At 41.3% G+C, this 12,506-nt stretch overlaps 1 protein-coding gene across 1 annotated transcript; it reads right to left on the reverse strand.

Moving 5' to 3' along the window:
* Nucleotides 1–7,216: 7,216 nt before the first annotated feature.
* dusp1 (dual specificity phosphatase 1) lies at nt 7,217–10,658 on the reverse strand. The gene is made up of 4 exons (XM_079351929.1): nt 9,835–10,658; nt 9,467–9,612; nt 9,140–9,359; nt 7,217–8,469 (listed from the first exon to the last, which is right to left on the reverse strand). The coding sequence occupies exons 1-4, from the start codon at nt 10,241–10,243 to the stop codon at nt 8,114–8,116; spliced, it is 1,131 nt and encodes a 376-aa protein (XP_079208055.1). The 5' UTR covers nt 10,244–10,658; the 3' UTR covers nt 7,217–8,113.
* Between the last annotated feature and the right edge of the window lie 1,848 nt (nt 10,659–12,506).

Genomic DNA, 12,506 nt, shown 5'->3' on the forward strand with positions numbered 1-12,506 from the left:
CCCGCCAGAAATTTGAAGACTTGTAAACATGGACACGTGGCTATTGTGATGTCTTTATTCTGTCCAATAAAATCCAACACGGGAGAGAGGAAGGACGTTGGCACGTGGTGCGCGCGTGCGTGCGCGTGTGTGTTAGTGCGGTTGTTTACGTGTGTCAGTTTCTAAAAAAGGTGATGTGGGCGTGCAGACTCCTGTCCTCGAGAGGTAAGGTGAGCGCGAACCGGATGTTTGGTGTGGTGAGTTTAAAAAAAGTTTTGAAAGTAAACTCTCAATTGACCTGCTTAAAATAACACGTCACTGTATAAAAAATATCCAATTCGCTGTTTCCGTTTCAGAGAGTAGCATAAAAGTAGCAACAACATAGTATACATTTTTGTTAAAATGTCAATCGATCCGGCATAATTGTAGATAACTCACTGGAGGCAAATGTATTGACATAGAGCGGTCACTGAATTTAAATGATTTAAGAAATGGTGCTACGGAGCTATATACTGAGTGGAAAGAATCTGATACCAGCAAATGGAGATTCTAAAGACACAAACCTAGCTTTAAATACAACATGTAAACCCAGGGATCTATTTTACTGTTTGTTTGTTTTTTTTAGTTTTTTGGATTTTTCTGCAAAAGCTATCTAGTAAAAATGGTCTGTTATAATAGTTACAATTTAACATACAGTACATGAGTGTCATCCTATCAGCGTCTTTAAATAATTGACGAATAGCTCGTCAGTTCCAGTGCAAGCTGATCACTAACTTATTTTCCCAGGTGTCAATGAAATAGATTACTAAGTGGCCATATACCCCTCTAAAATGCCTGTTTCAGCCGGTATAAAAGCATTATTACTCATTAACATTATGGGTCAAACATTAACCATTTGAATGGGAATCATTTGAAGGTGGCTTATATGACTCCAGCCTCTTTTCCAAATGTATCCTGCTTAGCTCAGCAGTTTTGCATCTATTGGACCTAGAGTATTTGTTTAACTTGAGTTTTTTTATTTGAATAACCGATTTGAAAATCAGCAGAGGGAACAGAGGTCAAGATCAGTATAGTCAAACATCCTCTGCTCCCGCTCACAGAAAGTGTCTATGTTTGACTGAAAGCTATTGATTTTCTTTTTCATGCACACTGATCAATTCATTTCACAATCTCCTCCACACCAACACAGACTTTGAGATTAGACTATCTACAATTCATGAACATGTGCACCGAGTAAATTTCTGTCTGAAAAAATGATCTTGTATTTAAGTTACATTGATGTAAGCTGCCTCAGTGAACCAACACAAATTCTTATGTCAAAGCAACTTTTGACTTTTGCAACTGTAGACTGCACAATCTACTCGTTAACGTGACAGAAGAATTCTTGAATGGAAATACATATTATCGACCATAAGATGGCGCTGATACCTAGAGAAAAAGTAGGTAGAGGCTGCTCTGTAAACATTCCTCAGGGACCCATTTAGTATGTGTGATGATGCGCCAAGCTGAGTGTGTGTTTAACACTAATCGCTGCTAACACTTCTAAATTATAGCTTCACTCAGCTGGAGCAGCTCAAACTCAATATTACACAAAGAACACTTGACTGCAATCAAAAAGCATGCATATATTTAAAAGGTCTTGATCAGAAAACAAACGTGACAAATCTTCGTAGTAAATAAATAACAGTGATTGATACTTTGAAAGTCCTGTGATTGAAATGTTTTATTGGAGTAAAACACAAGTAAAAAGTCTACAGATAATTTACAAGTGTTAATATTTAACATTTGGTGTCAAGTTTTTAAGTGGATATGGATATGATTGTATAAGGACATGCCATTTATCTCTCATTTATCGAGATGCAGGATATCAAGGCCTTAACTTACACACTGAAGATGTGTGATTTGAGTAAAGGTTATCACTGCATGTAGTAAACTGCCACATGTGGCCGAGCCTGGAGCTCACTGCTCGAAGTGTAAGATCCTTTCAGGTCAAAGATTTACAACTGAAGGTACAAAAGCACAAACACCCACGTCAACATTTAATTAAAACATTGTTCATCGTATAAACAGCTGCAGAGTTGAAGTTAGTTGCACAAGCTAAAGAATATGGGTGGTGAGCGTTTCTCAGTCATGTGGGATCTGCTGCAGTTTAAAGCCTTTTGAACAATGTGGTCTCTCAGGGACTGGACTCTCAGTGTCTCATGTTTGCTTTTGCCCAGGACCCTCAAAGTATCTAGAACTGAAACAACATTAACACAGGCGACGAGGAGAAGCTTACAGATCCTCTCTGTCGCTTGTTTGTTGCCATGACTATCAACAGTGCACCAGTTTCCGTTTTGGTTATGACCACAGCAGCGCACTTTGGTTTCGTGACAGCATTTGATGATGCTTTGAGGCCTCAGTAAACTGATAAACACAAACAAACTAGCCTTGCATAAAATGTGCAGTAGTTAGATTCCTCTGCAGATATGGCTCATAGCAACTCATATTTTACTTTTTTTTTTTTTTTCTTTCGTCCCAAAAAAAGCTCAACAAACTCAACAAGGAGTTTAAGTGTTTATTTATTTTTATTTATTTTTGTCAGCAGTTGTGCACATCTGCTCTGGCTTCAGGTGATTTACGTGGTCTTGTTTGTATGTTCTTTGGGTGTGACATCATCTGGCCAGAGTGCAGGAAGACAAGAGACAGGATGCCAGACATTCCTTGAATACTCCACACAGGATCTCACTTCTGCTTGTGAACACAACCTCGTACCTCCAGCGAGTGGAAAAATACAGACTCAGCTCAGACTCAGTGATGTGAATGAGGGCTCTAGGATAATTTGGTGTCCTATATGTTGCTTTCATTCAACTATCTGCTCTAGTTTTAAAGTACACCAAGAAAAAAAAAAGTCCAAAATTGTTCACTCTTGCACTTTTTTTTCCATTTATAAATGTATAACCAATTTGTAGAGGTTTATTGACCTATATAGATAGGAAGGTGCATCTGCACCATGTTATCTGACCGGTTGAACAACTTCAAACACAATAGGAGATAAGCGTTATACAACGTCTGCAGAGATGCCCTACATAAAAACAACAGAGCACACGCTTTTACAGCCAACTAAGTTCCTCTTCCACCATCGTCTCACATTCCTGACTGGGTTGTTAGAGTAAGGGGAGCTCCGCTGGCGAGGATAAAGCCACTTTTCTTCGCCCATACATAATGTCCTGAGCCTGACATTCCTTTAGCTATACACAATCTGTGCTACAGATCTGGCCTTATCTCAGCTGCTGTCACGCAAAGCGAGCCTTTCTGGGTTTTGTTTTTGTTGAGTTTTTAGTCGACTTTCATGCTGAATGCAGAAGATTTGGTCGAGATGTACTTTGTTTTTCAGAGTCAGTTCCAGTATTTATTGCCAAGTAGATTCAAACATTTAAGGATTGTGTTGTGTTGTTGTTGGTGCAATGCGGTAAACTTTAAAACAGAGGAGGAAATAGTAAACAAAGCAAACTAGCAAAATGTGAGGTGTTGATATTTCTACCCAGCAGACCTATCCCCAGCTGTCTGAGGCCACCTCCACTTGAAGATCTCTGTGATATATAGTGACCAGGACACTATTAGTTTGAACAGTTTGAAATATAAAAGCAAGCTTCGGTGTGCAGAGATTGTAATCTAGATGCAGTAGCTGGTGAAATGCATCTGATGAGATGTGCAAGCTGAATGTTATGATATTGTTAACATGAGTGACTACAGTGCATGTAAGTCACTGCTGTGATGGACTTTGGCCTTATGATGAGGATGGCGACAGACAAACCGAAACAATTGTAAGGCTAACTGTTTTCTGCAAGCAGTGGAGGAAAAAGTCTAAAAATGAAGAAAAAAAAAAACATTTTACCGTACATGGATCACCATTTCTGTTACTCTCTTTGTCCTTTATTCATTCTACACATGACATTTGTGAGCTTTATCTGGCTAATTCAACATTTCTGAATTCAGGTTTTGGATCGGACACTATGGCCTGTTTGACAGAAAAGTTTCCATGTTGACTCTGAATCAGCAGGACCTGCATGAGATGTAGCATCTGGCTCGACAGACTGCGTGCGTACGTCTGCATGTTGCGTTGATGTAAAGATTTGAATAAGCCAGTAGAAGGCCTCAGAGCCCTGGGATGTTACACACAGGCTTAATCCTCTTACAGGTTTAGTGCAGGTGAGTACTCTGCCGTGACATCAATGTGTGGACTAAATCTTTCACTCAGGATATTGTGTGTTAGTGAGAATGCAGGTTTGTGTGTGAGAGAGATCTAATCCAGTTTGAAGTTAAGGTGAAGTGTGAGAGGTGTAATTACCCAGCATCCTGCACCTACAGTATAAGACTGATTGTATTCACACTTTAGTCCCTCTCACACAGGAAGCTGCTTCAACTTATTTTAGATTCTTGCGGGTTTTTCTGAGATACTTTGCTACCCGTGTGTTTTGTTGCCATGGTTTTTGTCAGCTGAAACATTTCCTGCTTGAAGCTCGTTTCAACTGATACACAGCTTGAACTGTGTCATCGATCAGAGAAAAAAAAATCTGCTATCAGACATTTTAACAGATTACATTTCATTACCGGAACTGAAGGCAGATGCTATCTAGAGTGCTGAAAGTAGACCGTTACACTTCATGCAATGTGTCTTGATTATATGTTTAATCAGATTCTTGGATTTTATGACTAACATGTTTACGTTGCTGAATTTTGCAGAAATCAAATCACATGGCATCCAAGTGGAACCCTCTCTTGAGACCATTTAGTGTAATGTTTGAGAGAAAAGACCTCTGACAAACCCACACACACACACACACACACATATATATATATATATATATGCCGTGATCAGCTCATGAGAACTCAGCTACAAGAAAACAACAGGACATTTATTTAGTAGGAGCCACTTTGGTACCGTCTTCAGTCAGCCTGGTCGAGGTTGATAAGGTTGGTTGAATGACATGCTTGGATGTCTTGGATTATGAACGGTGAAGAAGGGAGGCATTTTTGTCCCTTTCAGTATCAATGCTAGACAAAGGAGAGCTTTGTGAGCAAGCACAGCCATAAAATGGTAAACTTTTTATCACAAAATTGATCAAAATGTTCTCTCCCAATGTGACAAACGAACACTGATAAAGTTACAAAGCTGCGGCCTTTTGACACTGTCGTGGCATAAAGAGTGTTGTTCTCTACTATAGATGTACATAAATTCAGATCAGACAGTGAATGGATTCAAAAGAGGGTGTATTGAACTTTGATGTCATATGATTTTGATTTTAGTTTCATAATAAAGGCTGATCACATGTTCTCTAATTGTGATAGGCTGACAGCAACTTACAGTCTTTATTTCATATAATTGTTGAAACGTGCAGCAGAATGAAATTCAAAAATGGCCCCTTCTTTCTCTAAAGATGTGGGAATCTGTCTCCCGATGTGATAAAGTCACGAGTCCTACATACGTAAGAACACTCTCAGCTCTGTTTTATTTGATCTAAAGTGAGTGGTGTAAAACAGGGAGGAGCGGGGTTATGTCCCTTCTTGTCATGTTTCCTTAGGGCGGTGTTAATTAAAATGACTTTGATGTCAAGTCAGAGCTCAGCTGTTAAATTGACAAAATGGTGACTACTGACAAAAAAACAAGAGGATGTGATAAGAAATAAATGGTTTATATACTGTATGTAAAAATCAATGAATTAAGTGAGTTTATTCCATTGATATAACTGGCCTTTTTAAGGTTTTCATAGCACCTTGACTTTGTCTCACACCTCACACAGATTGTCTCTCACACACACTTTAAATCCTGTTGCTTTAATGTCTCTGACCCGGCAGTTAACTGAGGGCCTTTCCCCCCTCCAAAGCACCCTCATCAGATCATAAAAGATGCCTAACGACTTTCACACACACGCAGACACAAACACACGCACTGCTGCCAGCCTCCCTCCTGGCAACAGGAAATCTAAAGACACAATGGAGGATGGGCTGGTTTTTTTGGGGGGGGGTGGGGTGGGGGGTGGAGTCCCACATATGTCATCCAAACCACAGCTTGTCTGAGGAAGCTGGTGAGGTAATGAATGAGGCTTTCATCACAGAGGCAGCGTCACAATCACGTTTTGTTTCAGAGACGAACATTTGCATTTCTGTCACAGATAAGAGATCCATGTCAGCTTGAAAAAATATGTTTTGTCATATTGACATTCCCTGTTTTTAACGTGAAAGTGCTCTCAGCATGTACATTTTCTCCTCCTGAACCTTGTTTTTAATAAATACAGACACTTATTTTGAAGGGAAGGCCTCGTAGTCTCATCGTTATAATCACCCCTGGAGGAAGTTTCTTTCCTTTTCTCACACCCCTCTGAAGGTCACAGCCAATGTTTTGGCTAATTTGCAAACCAAACATATTCCTTCCCCTTTCACGGACATCTCTGTCTCCACCTCCCCATTGGTGTGTGAGGCAAGAGACACAAGGCCGCTGCTTAACTTAGCCCTGAATGCTCTTTAGTTGTCACACTTTTCCCAAACGCCTCGCAGCTGCTCCTATTGTGGCCGCAGAGGGAGGTGCTCCTTGGCCGATTATTTGGGCCTCCTGCTGCTGCCCCGCTCTCACACGGGTTCACAGAGAAGGAGTGTGGCCCCAACAATGGCCCACGCCATGACATCATGCCTCGAATAAGGGCAAGTGCTTTATGCAGATATATGATCGGATTCCTCCACATGGAACATAAACAGGGGATTGGGGAAGATGGGGACAAAGATACTTATGGCATGCCAGGGGGTCATTACTCACGCTCAGTTTTTTGTTCTCCTTGTATTACTGTTCATTTTGGGGGAAATCTCAATACACTTTAATTTGCTTCAAAGCTAACCTTTTTATAGAGCTTTAAAGAAATCAAAGAAATAATCAGCTGCTATTTTGATGAGAGAAAAAAAAAAGACTAAGTACTTCAAACTCGTGATAGGGACATTGTTGTTGTTTTTTTTACTGATTTCTGACATCTTTTTAACAAAACTAGCCATAAAGAGACTGATCCACAAAAATCAAAGATTAGATAATTTCATATAAAATTGGGAGAAAATAATTCTGTGAATTAATTTTGATAGTTGATTGAAGTTGTATGTTTACAACCCGTAGTTGTTATTACAAAGGGACACTTTGTGTTACTATAGTGGGGAACTGGTTTGTGTGTTTTATACGGTGTAAATTGGAAAACAAGAGAAAAACCTGCAACTGTTTAAGAAAGTCAAATCGAGATTTATTCAACGGTATAAAAACAACATTCAACAAACGTATGCAAAAATAGATATAATAAAGAAATATATTACTTTAGTTCAATAAATATGTCAGAATGCAGCTGCTGCAGACTTTGAGTCCCCTCCTTTTTAGCAGTTGCGGGGTTCTGTTGTCTCAGCGCTGCAGCACACAGTACAGAAACATGAGGTATTTAATGGTCCGTTTCCCCAAAGTGTCAGGATCGTCAAGGATTCATGATGTCTTGAAAGGCAGGTTTTTGCATTTGATTTGGCAACCCATACAACTCTCAAAGTGAACATGAAGATCTCTGCCACGTCTGCTCTGAAAACAGGGGGATACATTCATTGTTCGCGACATAAACAAGCAACGTTTATGCAATAGCTTTCTTTCTTTAACCACTACAGAATGCTAAGCAGACATTTAAGGGGACAAGTCAACTTTCCTGAGACAACTGTTAGCCCTCTGCTCTTTGTTTGCTTCAAAATGATTATGATTATCAAAAGCTGAAGTTTCCTTCATTAAAAAAAAAAAAAAATCATCAAAAGTCATTTGAATAAAAAACATTCAGATACTTCTAACTTTCTCCATAGGGATAACATTAACTCCCTTTTCAGCCATTCCCAATGTCATATAGGGCAAATGTGTGGAAGAATTTCCCATTTAGGAGGTTACACATGAATACTGTCTGATAGCTTCAAATCTCCCTTTGAAATGATGAGGCCAAAATACACAGCTTTGACAAGAAGAGTCCGACCCCAAACAACTCGCTCCTGTTCTCTCCAGTGATACCAGTATCACCATCAATAGGATCATAATCAGAACCCTGTTTTGTTATATTTGAAATTCAAATAATAGTCTTTTCTTCCTGCTCCTTCCTCAGCAGCTTGGCGAGGTTGTGATGGGGCTGTGAAGGAACGAGAGCTGACTGGCCGAGGTGTGTACGGGGATGGAGACGGGGAAGTTGAAGACGGTGCTGCTGTTGCCGATGGCCGGGCTTCCCGCCTCCGAGGAGCAGGTAGACGAGGCCAGGACCTGGGACTCAAACTGTAGGAGCTGACCCATGAAGCTGAAGTTTGGGGAGATGATGCTGCGACGCTGCTTTACAAACTCAAAGGCCTCGTCCAGCTTCACTCGGTTTGTCCGCATGAGGTAGGCGAGGCAAATGGTGGCAGAGCGGGAGATGCCAGCTTGACAGTGCACAAACACTCGGCCGCCTTTATTCCTAACAGAATCTGAAGGGGAAGGAGAAGAAAAAACAAACATTAGTGCACTGTCAACATCTATAAAGTGATGTTGTGATTTTGCAAAGGATGGCTATAAAATAGTGGAAGGAAGAAAAAAAAATGACTTTGCAACACTTTCAGTGGCTATTTAAATTCAAAAGAGCTCATTAAGACACAGGAACACAGTTAATAGGGGTGCAGGGTGTGAGCTTGTGGGGGTTATTCCCAAAGGAGGTAGTCTGAATGGACAAAGAAGGGGAACAAACCCCTGCTGGGGGTATTGATCTGCGAGGAAGGCCGACAGTGAGTGAGGAGAAATAGGCTTTTGTTGGGCCAGAACAAAGAGCGGCGTGGAGGGGAGCTATTCAAGCCCAGTCAGCCTCCCCACTACAGAAAGTTTGGGGCTGCTGGCTCGCAATGGGGGGGGGGGGGGAAATCACTTTTGTATGCCTGGGAGGTGGCAATGATGTAACCACCATTGTGGTGGAGTGGGGAGCCTGTGCCGAGCCAGCTGGTCAGTTTTGGAGGGAACTTTTTAAAAATTTAAATACAGGATTCAAAGAGACCGGTGAAGGAAAGGGGGGGGGGGGGGGTGTTTCTTCAACGGGCTCAGGAGGTGACAGCTGTGATGGACGCTCACATTTGGCAGTTGAGACGGTAAAAAGGTGTTTGCACTTACCGATAAACTCGATCGCTTCGTTGAACCAGGAGCTGATATCGGCTTTGTGGTTGTCCTCGACAGGGATGCTCTTGTAGAGGAAGGAGTCCTCAAAGTGGTTTGGGCAGTTTGCAGAGACGTTGATTAAAGCTGTGATACCTAGCATGTCCAGCATATCTTTTCTTGAAGCATGGTAGGCACTGCCAAGGTAAAGGAATGGCAAGATCTCTACAGGACCCCCCTAAACAGAAAAAAAAACTACTTTAGTCAACTCCTAAACAGTACATGTAAGTAATAAACAAACAAAGAACATTTGAATTTTAATCTGATAACATTAGAGTAACTAACCTGGTCATATAGAGGAGTATTACACGGACTACAGCTGGGGTCTGCACTCCCAAGATGACTGGAGCTGAGGGGCAAACTGAGCCCTTGTGGAGGGGAAGGTTTGGTACACATCTCTGGATACTCTGTGGAAAATTCGTCAAAACCACCTGAAAAAGAGACAAAAATGACGTTGTGGTCAAATTACAGGACAGCAAAGGAGACATCCACGTTTAAATATGGGTCTCCAAAAGGGTGACAACTGCTCATGGGGCTATTTTGGAGCACTGTTTACTCCAGAGCCAGCTGGTATAGTGACAGCTGTAATCCACATTTGTTGCCCCGTTGTTAAGATACAGTCAAACAATTGTGCTGGGCATTTCTTTTCTCACCTTTCAAAATGAACACCCTTGCTCCACACGGGTCACGACACAGAGCCGTGACAGCAAGCATCAAGGTTCCGTCTTTCTTCGCCTGGCTTAAGTCCAAACTGCGGTCGTCAAGCAAAACCACAGACTCGTACTCCCCAGAAAGGAGCCTGTTTCTCGTGTCCTCGTTGGGGACAATGTGCTCGAGTCCTAGACCTCCCCTGGCTCTTCTGCGCACTATGGTGCTGAAGCGCACGTTGGTGGAGCCCGATATGTGCGACGAGTTAAAGGACAGGAAGGAGCGGCAGTCCAGCACCAGGCTGCCCGGGACGTCATCCCCCAACAAGCCGCGGAGGGACGCACAGTCGATGGTCGGGACCTCCATTATGACCATAGTAGGACAGCTGAAGTAGAGGGTTAAATCCAAGTACATAAAGCTTGTAAGGTAGAGGACCTGAGGTTAAATATGATACAAAAAAACTCTTATCCCAAAGTTACAGAATTTGAAGCGTCGAGTCCTTTGTTCCGGTTGGCGTGTTTGGTCGGAAAAAAAAACAAACAAACACAAACAAGTAATAAAAAAAACTTTTAAAGACTTCTCAAGACGGCCCGGTTCACCCCTTGAACGTATCCGGTTTCTTCTTTAACAGTTTTTTATCTTCTACTTTTTTAGTGAGTAGTTTCTATCTCCGAGCGCCCCGAGGAGCGTTTATATACGGCTCGTACTTGTGAATGAGAAATCACTGACGTCAGGCGACCGCCCCTCCTGGCTTTCTGCCAGAAGTGTGGACGTCATCGCTCCCTCCCCCCCTCCGAAGGTAGCAGGACAGAACGGAGCGCGCGCACATGCGGGACATTTCTGACACGTATGACACGTATGACACGAACTCGGGCACGCGGTGTCAAAAAGACAGGCTTCAATTCTTTTTACTCTGTTATCCTTATAACATTTAATTTCATTTTCATGTTTTTTTAATAAATGTTTCCTAAATAAAAAAGTGTACAGCTGTTGTAGGTTACATGTTATCAAATTAAGGAATTTGTCTTTTTTTCCATGATGTTATATTTAATTAGATTTCTATTTTGCTTCAACTGAGAGTTGACAAATAACAAGATAATAAGTAAATATCTGCCTGGGGGCCATAAAAGTTTATTCTTTGTTTTTATTAGTCAGAGGTACATAGTGTTCAATGCGCCGAGAGCAAAGGCTAACCATAAAAGTTAATCACTGTATAGAAATCTGAAGTCCAGTAAATTTCCACATGCTGTGAAACAAAAACACTGGTCTACCAGGAAGTCAACAGCAGGTGGAGATCTCTTCAACTGTCAGTTTTGGTTTTATTGTTCTCCTTATTGAAACTAGGTGAAATAGGTGTTTTTCTTTCCTCTCCTAAATAATTAGAATATATATTTTAAAAAGCAAGCGTGATTACGGCTACTTTGGAAAACCCTTTCTATTTGTTGGTGTGACTCAGAGTGGACAACACTGCTCTGTCATAATAAGAAAGCGATTATTGACGGACAATAGGCGTCGATGCTGACTAAAGGGTGTGTTGTAACTTCACAGCAGAGTTGAGAGCTGGATTGTTTTGTAGTGAAGCAAATGTTTTCAAACCAGACTAAAAAGCAGGTAATGTTGCAACATAGCACTGTATTCAAATTGCCTGGATTTGTCTCAACAGGGCGTCATCACGGTCAGATTGTGTCCTTTATAATAAAGTCTCTCACTGAGCGATCATGTTTTATGTGAAGAGTTATGTGTTTATTGCTTTAGAGGATTAGGCTTATACACTATATAGGCCATGACATCATTCTCACTTCACTGTGACCTGAACAGGTGAAGACTTACAGCTGGCTTGATCCAGACCCAGTTTTGACTGTCTTTAACTTTGAGGAAACAAAACATAGATGGATTTAAGAGAGGAGGAAGGGGATGGAAGGCAAAACTTCCAGGACATACTCAGAAACATAGACTTCAATCACAACAGATTGTAAAAATAAAAGAAGAAGAAGCTCTACAGCTAGTTCAACCTCACACTCCTGTGAGATGAGTCAACTGTGAGGCACATGCCACAAACCAGGAATGTTACACACTTCTCAAAGGAGGAGGGTTCGACTGAAAACAGTCTGTACCCAAACATGTTGTCCTCAATTTGAGTATGTCTTCCCTTAAGCCAGGATGGAGGACTTACATGTTGAGGGAGAAATTAAACACCTGATGAAGGGGTAAACAAAAACAGCATAGTGGAGGAGAGAAGCAACATGTGTTTTTCCATTCAAATGTGAACCTCCTATCTCTGAAACTGATGCTTTCCAAATATTCTGTATATTTCAAAACGGTTAACACGTCAACACATGAATCATATATTTCAGTCACCATTTGGCATGATTACCATTAAAAAAGACCAAGCGTGAAATCAAAACCTGTATCACAATAACAAAAAAAATGTGAGTCTGTACAGTATGTATCTGTTGTACAGTATGTAATGTTGATACTGAGGTCTGAGAATAAAGCCTGCCTGAGTCGTTGCTCTGTTTTGAATTCCCACAATCATGGCCTGTAACCAACTGCAGCTCTCAACCAGAAAGAGAAGTGAAACAGAGGATGACAAAAAGGCATTTCCTGTTGTCCCTATACCGCTGTTACTTGCTGTCATCTGTGCCTGTTTACTGTCATTGTCGCTATAGGAAACAGC

Source organism: Symphodus melops (genome assembly GCF_947650265.1).
Source record: "Symphodus melops genome assembly, chromosome: 9".
NCBI classification, from domain to species: domain Eukaryota; kingdom Metazoa; phylum Chordata; class Actinopteri; order Labriformes; family Labridae; genus Symphodus; species Symphodus melops.

Excerpts from the sequence above, each read along its gene's own strand:
- dusp1 (XM_079351929.1), bottom strand. The coding sequence starts at position 10,243 with ATGTACTTGGATTTAACCCTCTACTTCAGCTGTCCTACTATGGTCATA. Across the intron at positions 9,360-9,466 it reads ATACTCCTCTATATGACCAG|GGGGGTCCTGTAGAGATCTT; the intron begins GTTAGTTACTCT and ends TTTTCTGTTTAG. Across the intron at positions 8,470-9,139 it reads CGAAGCGATCGAGTTTATCG|ATTCTGTTAGGAATAAAGGC; the intron begins GTAAGTGCAAAC and ends CTTCCCCTTCAG.